This window comes from Lipotes vexillifer, unplaced genomic scaffold, assembly GCF_000442215.2.
Source record: "Lipotes vexillifer unplaced genomic scaffold, Lipotes_vexillifer_v1.1 scaffold4328, whole genome shotgun sequence".
Classification (NCBI taxonomy): Eukaryota; Metazoa; Chordata; class Mammalia; order Artiodactyla; family Lipotidae; genus Lipotes; species Lipotes vexillifer.
The window spans coordinates 7,354-28,057 of record NW_006785146.1 but is presented as its reverse complement, the minus strand read 5'-3'; the positions used below and the strand labels follow the sequence as shown (position 1 = coordinate 28,057).

Genomic DNA, 20,704 nt, shown 5'->3' with positions numbered 1-20,704 from the left:
CTCACTGACCTACGGTAGAAGTCAAAGAATGGGGCACGCTGGGCTTCCCTGATGGCGCAGTGGTTGAGAGTTCGCCTGCCGATGCAGGGGACACGGGTATCTCGGGTACAAGAGTGTCCCATTCTAGGCCCGAGCGCTTGGACGCATGTCTGGGCGGGTGCTTCCCCCAGGTTGCTGGCTGCTCTGTCTGTGATACAGGGCATCAGTTAAGAAGCGTGTCAATGCTTCAGCATCCGAGCAGCCTGGGCGTGGTCCATAGTTGGGTCTGAAAGTCTGAGGGCAGTGGGTCTGGTCAGTCATTACTGTGTGGCAGGGCGCTGCAGCCCTGGGGAGGCCTCAGAGCCGAGGACAGGACCCTCCTGCCCCGAGGCCCGGTTCTCTCCCACACGGGGTGCCCTGCTGAAGGGCAGTAGACTGGGGGGTCCCAAGCATCTCCGTGTGCTCGGCATGCAACGTCCAGCTCTTTAGCACCTGTCACCATGCAGGCGGGTTGTGTACGAAGCTGGGCTGGGGGTCCTGGCCAGAGCCTGGCCTGCACCTCAGACTTTAGGGAAGCAGAGTCTAAAAGCAAAGGGACAGACCTGGGTGTGGCTTTCTGAGACTCTTAAAGGGCAGATGGCTCAGCGGTGGAGTTCTCAGGACCCTGCCCCTGCATCCTCAGGGGGAACGCAGTGGAGACAAGTTGAAAGGCCAGAGGGCACCCACAGGGGCTTCTCAGAAATACCTTCTCCACCAGAGCACTGTCTCGAACACATTGTGGCCTGATGGAGACAGTCTGGAACATCTGACCGTCATGAGAATTTCCTAGGTGTTGTGCTTTTCACATTATGACCCAACAACTCTGTGCGGTGGGTTGCATTAATACCCTGTTTTACGGACGAAGAAACCGAGGCACAGAATGCCTGACAGTCACAAAGCTGTCGGGTCCTTGGCCTTAATCAGTCCTGCAGGGTCGAGTGGTGCTGGGCCCCAGAGGAGCACAGCAAGGGCTTTCTGTTCTCCCAGGGCAGGGCGGGTGGCCCCTTTGTGAGGGCAGATGAGGGCGGGGAGCTGTGCCCCCACCAGGGAGGTTAGAGGGGATTTAGTAAAGAGGGATTCAGAGCTTACCCTTTGGTGCATGGCCCAGATGGACAGCACATCCCAAGACACCCAGAGAACTTTGGGGTTTGCTCACTGACCTACGGTAGAAGTCAAAGAATGGGGCACGCTGGGCTTCCCTGATGGCGCAGTGGTTGAGAGTTCGCCTGCCGATGCAGGGGACACGGGTTAGTGCCCCGGTCCGGGAAGATCCCACATGCCGCGGAGCGGCTGGGCCCGTGAGCCATGGCCGCTGAGCCTGCGCGTCCGGAGCCTGTGCTCAGCAATGGGAGAGGCCACAACAGTGAGAGACCCGTGTAGTGCAAAAAAAAAAAAAAAAAAATTAAAGAATGGGGCACATGAAAGATACCCCCGGACAGGAAGTAAAGCTGCCTCTCTTGCATCTGTTTGGTAATGAGATGGAAAACGCCTCCAGAAATAAACACACCTACGTGACTCACGCTAACGGGCGCCACAGGGCTGGAGTGGATTCCAGACAGATGCTCTAGGGGAACAGATGGGGGAGGAGCCTGCAAAGGTCCACCGAGAACAAGACATCGGGTGGAAGCTCACTGTCCCTTTGTTTTCATGGGTTGTGTTGTTTTGTTTTGTTTTTTAATTGAGATACAATTCACATCGCTGTCATTTTTAACTGGCTGCTAGACAGGAAAGTCAGGGCATGACATCATTACAGGGAACATGAATTTTGGCAAGCCCCTGTCTTGCACGGCATCCCGCAGAAGGTTCAGAGAATTACAGGTGAGAGGGCAGTTACCCCAAATTAGTTCTTCGTATTTTCTTTCAGCCTTTCTTCCTTAAACATGTAATGTTCCTTCTTGCCTTCCATATTTTTGTTTCCCGATGTCTGCCTGCCTTCCGTTAAGTAGTGGCTTCCTTTCTCGCAGGTCCCTTTACGGAGCCCCTACGCTGTACTGCAGGCACTGCTGGGGGGCTGCAGTGGTCAGGGGGCTGCCCGGGTTCCTCCCCCCTGGAGCTCCAGTGATGACCTGCAGACACCCCCGCCAGTGGGGCAGGCGAGGGAAGAGAGGGGCCTGGAGGAGGGGTGTCTGTGAGGCCATGGGCAGCGTTCCCAGCACGGAGAGGGGGCACAGCCTTCTCCCCTTGCTGCTCGGTGCCTGGTGCTGGTGCTGTAGATGTGCCCGGCCCAGTAACCAACCTATTAGACAGAACAAGATGTGGGGAGGACGAGCTGGCTGAGGGAGTCAATGTCTGAAAAGAACTCGGGTGACAGGAATGCTGGAAATTACTGGGATAAATTGTGCTGAGGTTGGAAAAAGGACGGGTGTGGGACAGGGGTTCCTGCGTCCAAGACTCAGCTGGTAAAGGACCCATCGCACCCTGAGCCATGGCCTCCCAGAGCGAGTGCGTGCTGGGCTGCCTGATGGGCTGGGCTCGGAGGCAGGGCAGTGGGCTCCTTGTCATTCTGGGCTCGGACCCACCGCCCCCGGAGCTCCATGGTCCTCCCCGGACCCTGCATGGGGTGGGAGTGGGGGGTTCTGACAATCAGAAGCACATCTGGGGGGTCAGCCAGGGTAGGGAGGGGTCAGAGACCGGGTCTCCTAGGAGAACGTGGGCCTCCTGGCCACGGAAGGGCAGCCTACAGGATGACCCGTCACCCTCAGCGGGTGATAGCAGGGCTGGATTGGGGCCCCAGGAGCCCTTGGGGACTTATTGGAGCACACAACAGATACCCTGGGACAAGAGGTGGGCAAGTTGCCCCCCTTTCAGAATTCCTGGGAGTTTTGAAGGATGTTCTAGCTGAAACTCCTCCAGGATCCTTGTCCTGGGTGCCTCCCATGGCAGCCCCTGCCTGGGACCCCAGTGGTGAGCAGGGAAGCTGTCTGTGGTCCCTGCATCCTGTCCCTCTCTCATGCAAGAGGGCTGGAACGGGGCCACATACGCAGGCACAGTGAGTGGGTTATTTGGAAACCCCCAAAGGACCCCTGGGTCCAGTGAGCCGCACCCTGGGCCCCTCAATGCAGAAGCAGAGTTCCCTTGCTTCCGTGATGAACAGGAAAGGGTCTGATGTTGGTATCCTGCCAGCATCTGGCAGTTTGAGTCACAGGCTGTGCTTAATTTTAGAAAAGAAAGCTGCTCATGGCATCCACAAAAAAGTGATTGCCTCTGAAAATTCATGGAGAGTGTCAGGTTTGTCCACAGGCGTGGAGAATATTATTAAAATTTAAAGCACTGAAAAAAAATTAAGCGAAGAAATCAAGCAGCTGTACTGACAGCAGGGTCCAGGGATTGGGGAGGGGGAAGGAGGTGACATTGACTTTTAACATTTCCTGTTTTTGCTCTCTCTCCCCTCTTTGCTCTTCTTTGTTTCTGGGCGGCCAGAGCTCTCGATGCCCTCCGATCAGTACCAGCTACAGCTTCAGAACAACGTCTGGGGCCCCGAGGGAGACCCGGGCCGGCCTGTGGCGGTCTTGGCCCAGGACACATCGTTGGTCACCGCAGTGCAGCTGGGACAGAGCAACCTGGTCCTCGGCCACAGGAGTATCCTTTTCCCGGGCAGCGCGCATGCATCTGCGTGTCTTGCACAGGAGATGTGCTGTTTGGAAGTCAAGTCACTTTTCTCCCTGAAAGCTTGGCGAGGCTAAAAATAGCCCCGTTTTCCCTCAAGGTCTGAACATCAGAAAGGACCAAAATCCCACCCGAGCTGAGTGGAATCGCTCACCTCTGGGGAGACTTGCTGGAGAGGTTCTGAGGTGAGGGGTGGTGGCCGGAGAGGAGCCCCAACCCTGCCTCTGGAACGTCCTCTGGTCTCATCTGAGGGGCCTGGCCGAGGCTGTTTCCACACCAGCATGTGGGTTGTCACATGTCCCCAGCTTGTTCGCATGCCCCGGGTGGTCTCCAGGGTCCTTGCAGAGGGCCCCCTTTTGGAGTGGACGAGGCGCCCTGTGGCCGCTGATTCTGGAAGCGGCCTGTGCTGTGCATGGCCTCAGGCCGGGACCTTCCCATCCCCTGCTCTCCCCACGTGATGTTGATGATAACGAAGCCATGGGAGCCAAGCGGACGCCTGCCAGCTGGTTTGTTTGTTCCTTAATTCAGAATCCAGGTATTCGCATGCAGGGCGCTTCCCGGTTACCCAATAGCACCATCTACGTGGTGGAACCCGGGTACCTGGGTGAGTGTGGGCATCCTGGGTTGTTTGTGATCACAGGAGTTAAAAAGTCAAATAAAAGTAACAGCCCCCCAGGAAATGCTTCACTCTGGCCAGCTCTGCCAGCGGGGAGGCCGGGGACATCAGTGCCAACCTGCCCTTCCTGGGGCTGCCCCCCACCCCAGCCCTTCCCCTGTCTGTGCACAGAATAAGCAGAGGGTAGACCAAGGTCGGCTGGTGGCCAGCTCTGCAGGGAGAGAAACAGGATAGGGTACAGTGGGGGAGGGCTGTGTCTTCTGGTTTTATACCAGGGCTCTGCCCAGACCTCACCATGGCTATGGACGTTTGGAAGCTGCCTTGGCGGAAGAGAGGGGGAGGCTTGAGGCCGAGAGAGGAGGGGAGGAGTCCACAGCCCTGGAGGACCCGGACGGGCACAGCCAGGGCCCAGGAGCTGCCGTAGAGACAACCCCTGGAAAGGTGTCTGGACACACGTGTTACCTGGGCCTGAGCCACCTCTCCTGTTGGGCGCCCTGAGGTGGTTCAGGTGAGAGAGCTGTTGGCTGATGCCCAGCAGCCCCCTGGTCCTCTTGTTGGCTGCTGAGTGAGGCTGCTGTTGGGTGAGACCCACGCTGACATGTAGTGACCTCGGGCAGGGTGGCCCTGTGTGTCTTGGGAGCGCCATCCGCTCAGAACCCTTGGTACCTTCCGTCTGTCTGGCACGTGCGGGGCACTGGAGTCTGGAGGAGGGAAGTGGGGGCCTTGTGCTTGGTTTTGCAGGGAGAGACCACTGCAAACAGATGGTGACGACAGTGGTAAAGAGTTAGTAAATATGAGTGCAGCGGAAGGGCTTCTGGGAGATGGTGCTCCAGGCAGGCGTTTTCTCAGAAGCTGCTCTTGTGTGAGTTCGCTATCCTGGCAGAGGCACAGCTCAGGTGATGGTGTGGAGGTGGGAAGCACCTGGCCTTGCAGGGGTCAGCCAGCAGCTGGCGGCATCGTGTGTGGGAACAGAGCTGGAGGCCTGGGAGGGCAGGACCGGCTCACAGGGAGAGCGCTCAGAGTGTAGACCTACTGTGGATTCAGGGGGTAGACCCACGGTGGATTCAGAGTGTAGACTCACTGTGGATTCAGGGTGTAGAGTCACGGTGGATTCAGGGTGTAGGCTCTCTGTGGATTCAGCACGTGTGCCTACTGTGGATTCAGAGTGTAGACTCACAGTGGATTCAGGGTGTAGGCTCTCTGTGGATTCAGGCTGTAGACTCACTAAGGATTCAGGGTGTAGACCTATTGTGCACTCAGAGCATAGACCTACTGTGGGTTCAGAGTGCAGACTCACTGTGGATTCAGAGCATAGATCTACTATAGATTCAGAACACAGACTCACAATGGACTCAGAGTGTAGACCTACTGTGGGTTCAGAGTGTAGTCTCACTGTGGGTCAGAGCCACCGTGGATAGGGTCAAGTTTGAATGGGCCCTGGGGCAGCCGGTGGGGAATGTTTGGTCCTGGTGCATCTGAGGTCAGCTCAGGTTCTGAGGGCTCAGGCCTGATATGGGCATTAGATCTCACCGTCACGTACAGCTCGTTCCTCCCCGGAGCAGTGCAGAGGGGCGGCCTTGGGGCCTCGGTGCTGACCAGGCCTGGTGCCATCCTGTCCCTCAGCCACAGGCCCCTGTGGCTTCAGCACTGAGGCTCTGTGTCTGCGTGTTTTGTAGGGTTCACAGTCCACCCTGGTGGCAGGTGGGTGCTCGAGACCGGCCGCCTGTACGAAATCACCGTCGAAGTGCTTGACAAGTCCGGCAACAAGGTCTACCTGTCAGATGTGAGTCCCCCTTCGGGCCTGATGGAGTTGGGGGGTGGGGTGCCTCTCCTGGAGCAGCTGCCCAACGAGCAGCCCCCAAACACAGGGGGCCCTGAGTAGGCAGGCTGAGTTGGGGTGCTTCCTGGCGGTGCGGCTGGGTCTATGGAAGACACTGTCCTGGGACCCCTCGGGCGTCTCAAGAGCCTGTCAGCCTGTGCGTCTGCACCAGGGGCCCCGCTTCCTACAGGGCTGGAGCTGGGAGAGGAGGCCCCGGGCAGCAGGGTCGCGAAGGCGGTGCCGCAGAGGTGGCATCTGCCCGCTGCCCTCCTGCCCCTCATTAGCCCGGGGACCTCACAGCACTGCAGAGCCTCAGGGCCAGGAATACCTGCAACCTGTCCAGAAGGCCCCTTGACTGAGGCCAAGCTCAGTAGCTTCCTGGCTCTGGAAAGAACATCACAAATGGGCAGGTGGAAAGAAGTCTCGGCCGTGTTTGGTCCTTGGTGAGAAATTCCCAGGATCATGAGAATCTCCGGACCTTCCTCGTGGGGTCTGAGGTTTCAAGGAGGGGGCGAGGTTCCCCTTCAGCCTCTCTGCCGAAGCCACTGCCTTCCTTGTGTTACTAGACAAAGACTCGGCCGATCACCATTTTGGGTGAAATTCGCTCTAAGGGCTTTTGATGTCCTTTTTTGTACTTGGTGGTTTCCTTGTTGGGACCGCAGGGTCTGAGAGCCAACAGTAGCCTTCGGGCTTGCGAGCGCCAGGTCCTCGGGTCACGAGGGGAAGGCAGCCTGGGAGGGGTCAGAGGTCAGAGGCCAGAGCACTCAGAGCTCAGATCCAGGGCTTCGTGTGGTTCATCAACCTGGCCTGGCTGCTGTTTTGGGGCCACACGACTTCTTTCCTGCATCCCAACGTCCCTGAGTTGTCCTGGGAGCTCCTCTCACCTTCCTGCCTCACCTTTCAGAACATCCACATCGAAACCATGCTCCCTGCGGAGTTCTTTGAGGTTCTGGCTTCTTCCCAGAATGGGTCATACCATCATGTCAGGGCGACAAAGAGGGGCCAGACAGCCATCGACGCCGCCCTCACCTCCGTGGTGGACCAGGCAAGTTGGCACCTCCCTCGGCCCGCCCCCCCCGCCCCCCCGGGGCCTTCGCAGACGGAAACGTCAAACCAGGCTGGACGTGAGCCCGGGGGAGTAGGGACCCCAAGAGTACACTGCTGTCGTGGGTACCACGGGGGTCCCTCCTGCTCTGGGCTCACAGTGGTGTCTGGGGGTAGGGGGTTTGGCCTTTGCCTGTCCCCTGTCCCTGTGCTGGGCCAGAGCCCCTCTTCCTCTGCCCTTTGCTGGCCCCTGTAAAAGTGAGCCTGCACCTCTGAGACTGGGGGTAGAATCCCTTGTTGGGAGCAGTGTCGGGCCCATGTGTCCAGCCATGCGCTGACCAGGACCCACGAGCATCTCTTTGGCTGTTCTGGCTGCTCGGATTCTTTACAGTTTTTAAATTTCCCCCTGTATTTAAAAGGCCAGTCAGTTTCGGTGGGAGCAGATTTGACTGATTGGAAGCTTGGCCTGGGTGTTCTTATCTTCCTACCCCACACAAACCTCTCCCGGACCTGGCAGCGGCAGAAACGGCCTGTGAACCAGGCAGAGATTCCTACCAAAGGGAGGCTCCTACCGCCTCTGTTCTGGAGGTTTTGGGCAAGTTGCTGTCACGCCCCATGACTAGATTTCTCCATCCGTAAACTGTGGATAACCACGTCCATCCCGTCAGGGGTGCTGTGAGGATGCGGTCAAGCAGCATTTGAGTGGCTGTTGCAGAGCCACTAAAAGCCGTCTCTATGGAGATGGAGAAGGCTGCAGGGTACCTGGCATCTTCCTTCCCACTCCCCCACAACTGAAAAATCTACCCTGGGTACCAGTCCTCAGGGAGGGGCGGGGGCCTGCTTGAGTGCTGACCTGGTTATCATGGTGGCATATGGCACCCTCACCCCCTTGCAGGATGGAGGGGTCCACACGTTGCGGGTGCCTGTGTGGAACCAGCAGGAGGTGGAAATCCATGTCCCCATCACCCTCTATCCAAGCATCTTGACGTTTCCCTGGCAACCAAAGACGGGCGCCTACCAGTACACGATAAAGGTAACCGTGAGACCCCATCTGGGTGCATTCCTTTGGGTGTCTCCATGGAGTTGGGGTTTTACGTCCATTCTGTTTCTACTATAATTACCTTCTAGTGGTCAGGAGAGAATTCAAAATAAGAGTCTTCATGCTTTCTGTATTGTCTGAGGTTTCTATCACAGCAGCATATTTTGGTAATTAGGAAAAAACCTTGAAAAATAGTAAAGAAAGCGTGATAAAGAAAGTCCTGAACATGGATTTAACTTCCACACGTGTTTCTTTTTGTAAAAAAAATTATTGTTTTCCAGAAACAGTGTAAAGATCTTTAGAGAAAAATTTGGAATTCGAGGGGAAGGCGTCTCCAACTCTGTCACATCTAAGGTGTTCTGGGTCTTTGTTGTTCACGTGCCCACCTGGCGTTAGTGGCAGGGCCCGATGCCCGTCGGGGCTAGAGCCCATGTGGCCAGCCCCGTCCCATCAGTTTTTGCTGTCTCACGGCAGTGAGGACAGGTGTCCTGTGTGGGTACTGGGACCCACTGCCTCTTCACTCAGGTGTGTCACCTTCTTGGCCCCTCTAGGGTCCTGGGATGGCGGCCCCTGGTCTGGAAGCCTCTGGGCTGTCCTTGACTTCACGGCAGTTGACTCGAAGCGGGCAGGGGTCTATGTCAGGAGGGGGCAGGGAAGCCGAGTCCCGCACCTGGCTCTGGGGCATGGGTCTTCCCATTCCAGCCTGAGCTCGGGAGGTGCCCCTGGGTCCTGGGGCCACTGTCATGGGCATTTGCATACGCTCGTGTCAGCCACAAGGTCCCCAGAATATGAGGACCAGAAAGAGACAGGGTGGGAAGAGCGAGGGGCAGAGGCAGTGCCAGCCAGACGTTGGCTGATGCCACATGTCACCACGTTGTGGCACAATGCCGACTGCGTGTGAGAGAGGGACCAAGGGACGGGCGGGTGGGCTGACCTGATGATGATTTCCCTCCCCAGGCCCACGGTGGGAGTGGGAACTTCAGCTGGTCTTCCTCGAGCTCTGTGGTTGCCACGGTCACCGTCAAGGGCGTGATGACCACAGGCAGTGACACTGGACTCAGTGTGATCCAGGCACATGATGTGCAGAACCCGCTACATTTCGGTGAGATGAAGGTAAGACCTTGGGCCAGGTCGGCCGCGAGGAGGCTCGGGTGGTGGTCTGCAGCCACCGTCTTAACCAGCCTCAGGCTTAATTCAGAAACACCCTTTCGCCCTCGGTCTTGCACTTGGCTTTGGTGGTGGTGGTGAGGGCATCGGGTGTCAGGTCCAGCCCTGCCCCTGAGCTCATGGCCAATTCAGGGACATGGTCGTCCCATCCCACACCAGGCAGGGATGGAACCAGCTGGGTTTCTGGAAGGGAGACCAGAGGACCCAGAGACATGAGGTATTCAAAGGAGTCATTCTAGAAGATAGCCCCAACCTGAAAGCTATGAATCTCCAAGTTGGAAGGGCCACTGGGCGTAGGGTTGTAAATTCACAGTGAAGGGAAAGCTCCCAGACTCCAAGAGACTGGCCCCATTCCTTTCCTCTGACTCCTGTTCAGGTCCAAGTCGGGAGTCCCTGCACGGGGCCCCTACACCTGGTGTTCGTCCCAAGTGACGTGGGACCAACTCAGCAAAGGCCAAAGGTGGGAGTGGCCACCTGCAGCCGAGCCTCTGCCAGCCCCACCTGGTGGCCTCCGGACCCCAACTCTTTCCTGTCCGACTGACCCTGATCTCAGCCTGTTTATTACCTCATTTAGGGCTGACATGAAAGCTCCATATGTAGTGCGTCCATCCCCAACCTTCTACACTGTTTGGGACATTGACGTACAGGTTTTTCTCCTCTTTTTATTTCGATCCACACGCACCTACCTAAAGATCCATCTAACTCGTGTAAGGAGGGTTATAACTGAGACCCCTTAACTGCAGCACAATTGTCAAGTATTTGGATAATCTGTGGCCAGGTTGCCCCGTCCCTTGCCCCCAAGCTTCTTTATCGCAGTAAATGTGCCCGTCTCACCTGGCTGCTCAGCCCAGAGCCTGAGGACAGTTCCTGAGCATGTGTAGTGGTCAGAACCTGGCTTCCAGGGCCGCCTGCCTGGTCCAGACACCACCGTGCTCCAGCCGAGCAGGCTCTTAACCTCCCGTGCCAGGTTCCTCATCAGGCAGGTAGGTTGATAATAGAACCTTCTTAACAAGGAGGCTGAGAGGATGGGATGAGTTCGTTCTGTTCCTGGAACAGAGCCTGGCGTGTGAGAAGTGTGTGTGGTGTAAGTATCAGTGTTGTTGGTGATGCCCCTCTCACCCTGCACACTCACCACCTTTATGTTCCTCCAATGCGCTGAGCCGTATGTGCCTCAGGACCTTTGCACGGACTGTCTCGCCTTCCCAGCCCTTTGTCTGGCTGCCTCTGACGTGGCTCCCAGGTCTGAGCTTCTACAGCGCCTGCTCCGAGAGGCCTCTTCCCTGACAGCTCTGTCCTGAAGGTCTCCCCACCCCCAGTACACACCATCGTGTCCCCCAAGCTCAGGCCTCTCACCGATGGGTCCTCAGTGCTCATACACAGGGTCTCAGGAAAGCTGAGCAGCGGCTGTTCCTTCTCCGAGGAGCCTGTCGACAGTGCACGCCCCTGTCCTCCAGGTGTACGTGATCGAGCCCAGCGGCATGGAGTTCGCCCCGTGCCCGGTGGAGGCCAGCATGGGCCAGAGCCTGGAGCTGCCCCTGAGGATCCACGGCCTCATGCCCGGTGGGGCTGACGAGGTGGTCACGCTGAGCGACTGCTCCCACTTCGACTTGGCGGTGGAGATGGAGAACCAGGGCGTGTTCCAGCCGCTCCCAGGTAAAGCAGCACTGTGAGTGGCCGCCGGACGGCAGGGTTGGGGCCGACGGCCTGGGTTCTCAGCGTGGGCTGCCCCAGATTCCTAATTCAGTGGCTGAACCAGCAGCACGGTCATAGCCTGAGAAATGGCATTTGTCCCTTTGTCCACCATCAGCAGTGGTCTGGTCTGGATCTTACTGCCATGTGATTGCATGTCACTTGGCTTTCTGAGCCTCAGCTTCCACATCTCTAAAACGGGTGTCATCCGAAGTAGAAGCGCATGTCACCATGCCCGTTGCAGTGCCTGGAATGTGACAGGTGCTCAGGATACACTGCCAATAGGGGTTCTGACGGGTTACAGAATTATAACACCTTAGTGACTGCACGGTCCATCCCTCCAGGGCCATCGAAGCCAAGCACCCCCTGCAAGGCTGGGCAGTGATATCGGTGGTGATGGTGGCAGCTGTGCTCAGCCACCGTCTTATAGGGTGTCAACCCTTCCGGGCGTGGCACGTGCACTTGGCGTGCGTGACCTCACCAGGCGTCACAGCCACTGTGGGAGGAGGGGCTGTGGTTGGGTCACGTGTCAGACGAAGAGACTGAGGCTGCGTCGCACTGCCCAAGGTCCCGTGAGGTTCCCGGGCCACGAGGGATATGGAGCTGGGTGTGTCCGACACTGACCCTGCATCCTTAGTCCCCCGGGAAGCAGGGCCTCCCAGGGGAATCAACCCAGGGAATGCTCTCCGATTGCAGATGATGAAAACCAAGGACTGATGGTGAGTATGCTCTGGGCAGGGTTAGAGTGGGCGGGGAGCAGCGTTCGCGGGCACACACGTGGGGTGTGTGTGCACACAGTGGCCTGGAGTGTCAGAACCTGTCGAATCCGGAATCACGGGGGGCTTGAGGGGGCATGGACCTCAGGGGCCAGAAGTGGGGGCCACCGCTGGTTTTGGAGCAGAGGAGTGACCACGTGATGCTGGCAGAGTTCAGGAAGCTTGACAGCAGAGGTGTTTGTAGGCTTGCCTGTGGGACCGAGCAGCTTTCCACGCCGCCACCGTGGTTGTCGGCACTCACAGAGCCGTTTGAGTGTGAAGCTGCTCAGACGACACAGAACGTCCCTGGACATCATCACATTCACATCCTTCCCTGGAGGTGCTGCTGCATCCTCTCTGACTGTCCAGGAGAAACCGGACTTTATGGACTGTGTCCCCAGTGAGGCCATCGTTTAGGGTGGAAGGAAACATCAGTGTGGGAGAGAGAGGCCCACCAGTGGCAGGAGAGGAGCCTACTGCTTGCACCGCCCCCCCCACGCGCATCCTGGAGGGGCGTCCACAGGCTGCAGCCAGGAGGTCCCAGGAATAAAGGATAATGGACAGGGTTTGGGTTCCACAGTCCTAGGTCCCAGCTCTGCATGTATCAGAATTCCTGGCGTGCTCTGCTCCAGATCTGTGCGTTTCACCTGTGTAAATTTGACCTTAAGAGAAAAAGAACCCTAAAGAAATACTGACCTGCAGATAATTATGTGTGTGCGAAAGCGTTTAGGATGAAGTGCACTGATGCCTGCGGCTCATTTTTTGTTTTTTCTTTAAGATTTTTTTGATGTCGACCATTTTTTTAAAGTCTTTATTCAATTTGTTACAATATTGCTTCTGTTTTATGTTTTGGTTTTTTGCCCATGAGGCACGTGGGATCTTAGCTCCCCGACCAAGGATCGAACCTGCACCCCCTGAATTGGAAGGCGAAGTCTCAACCACTGGACTGCCAGGGAAGTCCCACGGCTCACTTTTCGAGGCATGAGAAAGTGGGATGGACTGATGGATGGGAAGGTGGTGGATAGATATGCAGCAGAGAAACAGAAACAGATGTTAGCTGCAGAATCTAGGGGACAGGCTTGCGGAGCTTCACAGCATGATTTCTTTCTAAATGTTTGGAAAGAAAACTATAAAATTCCACCAGAATGGCATTTTTTAAACAGGTGGAAGATACCAAGTATTGGCAGGGATGTAGTGCCACTGTGAGTAGCAGCGTGACTCGACACAGCCATTTTGGGAAGGATAGTTGGCAAAAGTGACGAAAGCTGAACATATGTGCTAAGGACCGGAAGTGAAATCCTGCACTCCTTGGGACACACCCGACAGAAATGCTGAAATACGCCCCCCAAAGAAACGCCACACGTGCTCAGAGCAGCACGATGCATCCCTCATGGCCCCACGTGGCCCCGGGAGTGTCGCCAGGCTCCTGGCTCCGCGCCTCTTGCTCTGCATTTAAATGCGGGGAGTGCGGTCTGCCCTTCCTCCGCCGTCCAAAAGGGGTCACACTGGGCTCACTTTGTTGTGACGCTTCTTGCCGGGCAGCCTGAAACGTAGATGCCTTCCGATAAAGTTCAAAGACTCTCCCAGCCACCCGCTGCCGGTTCTGGCTGCCAGAGGGCAAGGCTGGGGTCCCAGCGTCAGGGTGCCCAGGAGGGTCCCGCCCTGGGGGCGTGCGGCTTTCTCTGAGGCTCCAGTGTGGCAGCTGGTGCTGTGGGGGGAGGGGAGGCCCCGGGCCCTGCCACAGGGCTGGGCTGGAGGTGGTGTTCCTCGCCTCCAGGCTGGCTGGGGGACCGGCGGGCTCTCTGGCCTCTGCCCTGACTCCTGGCGCTCCTCAGGCCGCCCACTTTGTCCCCGTGTAGCCGCTTGGGGACGCGAGGCTCCTCTGCCCACGAACTCACGCCGGGGCCCAAGTCTGCAGCTGTCGTGTCCATCTCATCCTCAGAGAGGAGGTATCCTGGCTCAGGTCCCAGGCTCAATCCCCTCCTGGTGGCCGTGCTGCAGGGCGGAGACCAGCTGCCCATGTGCCCCGGGCCTCCGTCTGTCCTGCGGCCGTGGTCCTGTAAACGGTCCAACAGGTCTCCTCTGGTCAGTCACCTCGGATAACTTTGTGATGCTGGGTGATTTAAAACCTTCATGCTGTGGACTTCGTGGAAAAGTGCCTGGAGGCTGGAGGAGCTCTGCTGAGTTAACTTAACGACCCTGATGGCCATCTGGGCCAATGTCACCTTGGCGAAGCTACCTCGGCCAGTGGTCCTGAGGAGCCTGGAACAGTCCATACGAGCCTCCTTGTCAGCAGGGAGGCTTCAGTGAGGCCCTGCACCATGGTCACCTGCTAACTACACTAACTGGCAATATTAACTAACAACGCTAACTATACTTACCATGCTAATAAATACTAACTACACTAACTATGCTAGCTATACCAACAATTCTAACTATACTAAAATACTAAGAAAAATATTTAAGATAAAATGAGAAAAAGAACAAAGAAAATTTTTAAAAAAGAAAATAAAGAAAAATAAAAGAGTAGAGGAAAAATGAAAAATATAAACAAAATGGGGGGGCTGAGTGGAAAAAGCCAACTCTGGGTCCAAGGCTATCAGGTCACCAAAGGCAGCTTCCTGGGCTATAAGGACCAAAAACCTGGGTCTATCAGGGACTTATATAGGTTTTCTGTAAATACATCACAGTGGCACCTTATGAGGTCAGAGCAAGAAACGGACCAGTCACAGATGGGGATAAACTACAGTGGTTTTCTCACTGATTGGTCTCAAGACCCCTTTAGTCTTAAAATAAAAGGACGTAAAGAGCTTTTTGTTTATGTGGGTTATTAGAGATTGATATATACTTTATTCGAAATTAAAACTGTAGGATAATTCAGTGCCTTTTCATTTCTAGTTTGAAAATGTGTAATAATTTTGGCTTTTAAAGACCTTATAATATCAACACTTGAAATGTTGAATTCCTTTTCCTTAAACTCTGGTCTTAAAATAATACTACAACTCAACTGACATCATGACACTATAGGAAAATGCTCTGTTGCATAAGGCACGATAAGATAAGTATCTTTATTATTTTTGTTATTATGTCAAATACGTAGTATTTGAAAACCTGGGATGTTGAGAGGTGATTCCAGACTTCGCCTTGTGGAGCTCACAATCCAACTAACCCACACAGAAGAAACAATTAGAATAGAATTTAAATAGGAATTCATTGGCCCCAAATTTTCCTTTGTGCTATGTATTTTTTTGAAAAAGCCTTACTGGCACAAGGATAGAGGCAAGAAAATAACAGGAGGAATATTTAGTCTCTTTGGGAGTTAAAGGAAAGTACTATTGAAGGGCTTTTAAAACAACCCAAAGACACCTACTTACCTACAAAGAATTGATGTTCTAATTACAAATGATTATTATCTATTCCAGCGGCTCACCGAGCAGTCCAGTAAGACAAAGTGAACAATTTTGCTGGTCCGGAAAATACTGGAGTCTGGAAACAATTGATCTAGGGATTAAAAGAGGAAAACACAAATGCCTTCTGTTTGCCTAGCTCTCTGCGATGATTCCTATAACAAGTAACTCAGCAAGGACCGCTTGGCTTGAGCAAAGCTAGACCTGGAATCCAGGTGTTCTCTGTGTGGTCCTTCCTGCTACACCTGTGGGCCATCCCTGCGCAATTAAAGAGCGATTCTTCACAAAAAAAAAAAAGGGGAATTCATTTACTATCAATTCTAAGAACTGTCGGCTCCAGGAAGTAATGCATATGAAGAAACTGCATGGAAGACGAGTAGAGACCTGGCCTGGGTGTGAAGGTACATTGTTAGCATCTGTAGAGCTGAGAGAAAGTTAGGGGGTTTTTTGTTTTTTTTGTTTTTGTTTTTTTTGTGGTATGCGGGCCTCTCACTGTTATGGCCTCTCCCGTTGCGGAGCACAGGCTCTGGACGCACAGGCTCAGCAGCCATGGCTCACGGGCCCAGCCGCTCTGCGGCATGTGGGATCTTCCCGGACCGGGGCACAAGCCTGTGTCCCCTGCATCGGCAGGTGGACTCTCAACCACTGCGCCACCAGGGAAGCCCGAGGAAGTTAGTTTTCATCTGATTTTCTCCAGTAAGATCAGATTTCTCATCAGAAACCTTGGAGGCCAGACGGCGTGGGCTTGATGTATTCAAAGTGTTGAAGGAAAAAAGCTGTCAACCAAGAATCCTATATCTGGCAAAGCTGTCCTTCAAAACTGAGGGAGAAATTTAGACTTTCCCAGATCAACCAAAGCTGAGCGACCTTTACCACCAGACCTGGGTGCAACGAGGGGCATCCTTCAGGTTGAAATGAAGGACAAAGCCCTGTGAAGAAATTAAGTAAATACACAGATGATTAGAAAAGCTGGTGCTATTGTAACTTCAGTTGGTAGCTCCACTTTTTGTTTTCTGCTTGATTTAAGAGACTAATGTAGTTTCAAAAAACACAGTCTGTTTTTGGACACATGCTGCATAAAGGTGTAATTCTGTGACATCAGTAACTGAAAGGGGGTGGGGTCAGAGCTGTACAGGAGCAGAGTTTTTATGTTATTGAAGTTACGCTGGTGTAAATTGGCATTAGACCATTATAACTTTAGGATGTTAAATATAATCCTATGGTAACCAGAAAGAAAATAGCCATAGAATGTACACAATAGGAAATGAGAAGGGCAGTAAAATGATTCACTACAAAAAATCAGCTAAGAGCAAAAGAAGATGGCCATGCAGGAAATGAGGAACAAAAGAGCCAGAAGGCATGTAGAAAACAAACAGCAGAGTAAAAGAAATGTCTTTAGTAATTATTTTAACTGTAAATGGATTAAATTCTCCAAACAAAAGGCAGATTAGTAGAATGGATAAAAATGTATGATCCGCGCCATGCTATCTATAAGAGACTCATTTTAGTTCCAAAGACACAAAAAAGTTGGGACTTCCCTGGTGGCGCAGTGGTTAAGTATCTGCCTGCCAATGCAGGGGACACGGGTTCCAGCCCTGGTCCGGGAAGATCCCACATGCCGCGGAGCAACTAAGCCCGTGCGCCACAACTACTGAGCCTGTGCTGTACAGCTCGTGAGCCACAACTACTGAAGCCTGTGTGGCTAGAGCCTGTGCTTCTCAGCAAGAGGAGCCACCGCAATGAGAAGCCCACGCATCACAACGAAGAGCAGCCCCGCTCGCCACAAGTAGAGAAAGCCCGCGTGCAGCAATGAACGCCCAATGCAGCCAAAAAGAAAAAATAAATTAAAAAAAAAGACACAAAATTTGAACATGAAAGGACTGAAAAAGACAGTCCATGCCATGCAAACAGTAACCATAAGAGAGCCTGTTGGTTATACTAACCTCAGACAAATAGACTTTAAGTCAGAAATTGTTACAGCAGACAAAACGCTGTATATTCAGTATGGCTGGAAGATAAAACTAAACATGACAGATCATCAAGATATATGAAGCAAAAATGGGCATAAGTGAGGGAGAAATAGTCGGTTCTAAATAATAGTTGGAGCCTTCAATACCCCACTCTCAGGGATGGATAGAACAACCACACAGAGGATGAGCAAGGAAGTAGAGGACTTGAACAACACAGTGAACCAACCAGATCTAAGACACATGCGACCCCACCCACCAACACAGCACACAAGTGTGCGTGGGGCCTTCTCCAGGACAGACCACCTGTTAGAGTACAACTTATGTCTTAGTAGATTTTCAAAGATAGATATCATACAAGGTATCTTCTCCAACCACAGTGGGATGAAGTTAGAAATCAGTAACAGAGGAAAAGTGGGAAATTCACAAATGTGTGGAAATTACATAACATACTCATAAAGAACAATTTTGTCAAAGAATCACAAGGGGAATTAGAAATTACTTAGAGATGAAGGAAAACGAAACAGGACGTACCAGACTTAGGGACACAGCAGAACAGTGCTAAGAGGGTAATTTATAGCTATAAGTGCTTACACTGCAAAACAAGATCTCAAATCAATAACCTCACTTTGTACAGCTTAGAAAACTAGAAGAAGAATGAATGAATTAAACCCAAAGCTAGCAGAAGGCAGCTGACAATAAAAATTAGAGCAGAGATAAAACAGAGAATAGGAAAGCAATAGAGAAAATCAACAAAACCCAAAGTTGGTGCTTTGGAAAGATTAGCAAAGTTGGCAGCCTGTTAGCTAGACTGACTAAGAAAAAAAGAGGAGACAAACTATTAAAATAGAAGTGAACGTGGAGACATTATCCGTGGCTGTGGAGAAATAAAAAGGATTATGAACAATTGTACCCTAACGAATTGGATAACCTGGATAATACAACAAATACAAAACCTGCCTAGACCGAGTCACAAAGAAATAGAAAATCTGGATAGACTCATTACTAGGAAGGTGACGGCATCAGTAATCAAAAGCTTCCTGACAAAGTCCTTGGACCTGATGGCTTCACAGGTGAATTAAAGAGCTAACACTTATCCTTCTGCTAAAAAATTAGAGGAAGATCCCACATGCCGCGGAGCAGCTAAGCCCGTGCGTCACAACTACTGAGCCTGCGCTCTAGAGCCCACGAGCCACAACTACTGAGCCCGTGCGCCACAACTACTGAAGCCCAGGCGTCCAGAGCCGGTGCTTCGCAACAAGAGAAGCCACTGCAAGGAGAAGCCTGCACACCACAACGAAGAGTAGCCCCCACTCGCCGCAACTAGAGAAAGCCCGTGCACAGCAACGGAGACCCAGTGCAGCCATAAATAAATAAATAAATAAATTTATAGGATGTATAAAGAACTCCTACAAGTTGACAATAATAAAACAAATAAGCTAATGAAAAAAATGGAAGAAGAATTTGAATAGACATTGCTCTAAAGATGATATACAAATGGCCAACCAGTATATGAAAAGATCATCTCTAATCATGATATAAATTCAGCATCTCTAATGATGATATAAATTCAAATTAAGACCACAGTGAGATACCACCTAAACCCATTTAGGATGGCTCCTAGCAAAAAGACGGAAAAAAAACAAGTGTTGCTGAGGATGTGGAGATATTTAAAACCCTTGTGCTCTGTTGGTGGGAATGTAAAATGGTGCAGCCACTGTGGAAAACAGTATGGAGGATCATGAAAAAATTAAACATTGGGGACTTCCCCGGTGGTCCAGTGGTAGAGAATCCGCCTTCCAACGCAGGCGACGCGAGTTCGATCCGGGGAAGTAAGATCCCATATGCCCTGGGGCAACTAAGCCCGCATGCCATGACTACTGAGCTCGCGGGCCTCAATGAGAGAGCCCGCATGCCACAAACTACAGAGCCCATGTGCCCTGGAGCCCGGTGCCACAACTAGAGAGAGAAAACCCACGTGCCACGACTAGAGAGAGAAGCCCTCACGCCACAACTAGAGAGAAGCCTGCATGCCACAATGAAAGATCCCACGTGCCTCAACGAAGATGCCGTGTGCCAAAACCAAGACCTGATGCAGGCAAAAAAATAAAGAAAAAGACAGTAAACATGGAACTGCTATATGATCCAGCAGTCCCATTTCTGGGTATATACCCAAAATAATTGCAAGCAGAATCTTGATGAAATACTTGTATGTCCATGTTTATAGCAGCATTAATTCATATAGACAGAGAGTAGAATGGTGGTTGCCAGGGGCTAGAGGGGATGAGGGTTGAGAAGTTATATTTAATGGGTTCAGAGTTTCAGTTTTGCGAGATGAGAAGTGGTCTGGAGATGGGTGGTGGTTCACAACAGTGTGAATGTACCTAATGCCACTGAACTGGAAACGTTGTTACCATGGTAAAAGTTTATGTTAATGCCTATTTTACCAGAATTTTTTTTAATTAATGAAAGATGGACAATATTTACCAAGGATTGGCAGGGTTGTTTCACAGCCACTAGAGGCAGCGTAAGTCCATCAGCCATTTTGGGAAAGGTAATTGGCGATAATGAGGGAAGCTGAGCACACACTCCCATTATCTGCACTCCCACTCCTCGGGGTGCACCCCTCCAAAGAGGTGAATACGTCCCCAAAGAAACACGCACACACGCGCACAGCAGCGCGACTCGTCACAGCCCCGCGTGGTCCTTGTAGCATGGAGAAACCGCTGTCTGTTCACACGGCAGCATAACGCACAAATGTGAATGGAAGATCTACAGCGTGCGAAACATAAGGTGGAATCTCACCGCCAGTGTTGAGTTGAAGGGGGCAGGTACCAAGGCGGTTCCCTTCTCATGGAGTCCAGAGCCAGCAGAATTCAGCTGTGCTCTTAAAAGTCAGTGAACAGTGGTTTTCCTCTGGGGTGGGGCTCCTGACCAGAAGAGTCCACAGGAGATCCCAGGGGTAGTGTGCAGGTCATACTGTTTCTTGATCCTGGTCCTGGAAACTGAGCGTGTTCAGCTTGTGGGGGAAAAATTGTGAGTTGTGTGCTTACAATGTGTCATGTGCTCTTTGGTATGGTAATTATACTTTAAAATGGTAAGTTAAAAAGATTCGTTTCAAGCCCAGGATGGAAGAGGGTGGTCAGCCTGTCCTGTCTTTCCCGGCAGAGGCAAGGTCTCAGTGACCTCGTGGTTCTCTTGTTGCAGGGAGGCTGCGGCCGGGGCCTGAGCACTGCAGTGGTGTCACGGTGAGGGCAGAGGCCCAGGGCTATACCGCGCTCCTCGTGAGCTACAAGCACGGCCACATCCACCTGAGCGCCCGCATCACCATTGCCTCCTACCTGCCCCTCAAGGTGAGCCCCAGCCCTACCCTCCCCCGCTTCCCTGATGCAAATTATCCATCTGCTCTGGTGAATGTGTGTTAAAACACTGATTGTTCAGAATAGCTTTGGGGACAGCTACAGAGGTGATTGTCAAGCTGAAATCAGGAGTATGGAACAGGGGCTGGGCCTCCCTGGTGGCAGACAGTGAGTGCCGACATCCTTGTGGATGAAATGATTCCCACACGGATCGGGAC

The 20,704-nt window shown here is 52.9% G+C and overlaps 1 protein-coding gene across 1 annotated transcript in view; it reads left to right on the top strand.

Moving 5' to 3' along the window:
* LOC103090145 (nuclear pore membrane glycoprotein 210) overlaps positions 1-20,480 on the top strand; it is a gene marked incomplete at its 3' end in the record, with an annotated part of 49,252 nt that extends 28,772 nt beyond the window's left edge. Inside the window, exons 7-14 of the mRNA XM_007457208.1 lie at positions 3,439-3,597; positions 4,160-4,228; positions 5,917-6,023; positions 6,964-7,104; positions 7,999-8,136; positions 9,100-9,255; positions 10,764-10,962; positions 20,335-20,480. Coding sequence (XP_007457270.1) covers positions 3,439-3,597; positions 4,160-4,228; positions 5,917-6,023; positions 6,964-7,104; positions 7,999-8,136; positions 9,100-9,255; positions 10,764-10,962; positions 20,335-20,480 — 1,115 coding nt within the window. The remainder of the gene's footprint in view (positions 1-3,438; positions 3,598-4,159; positions 4,229-5,916; positions 6,024-6,963; positions 7,105-7,998; positions 8,137-9,099; positions 9,256-10,763; positions 10,963-20,334) is intronic.
* Positions 20,481-20,704: the final 224 nt, after the last annotated feature.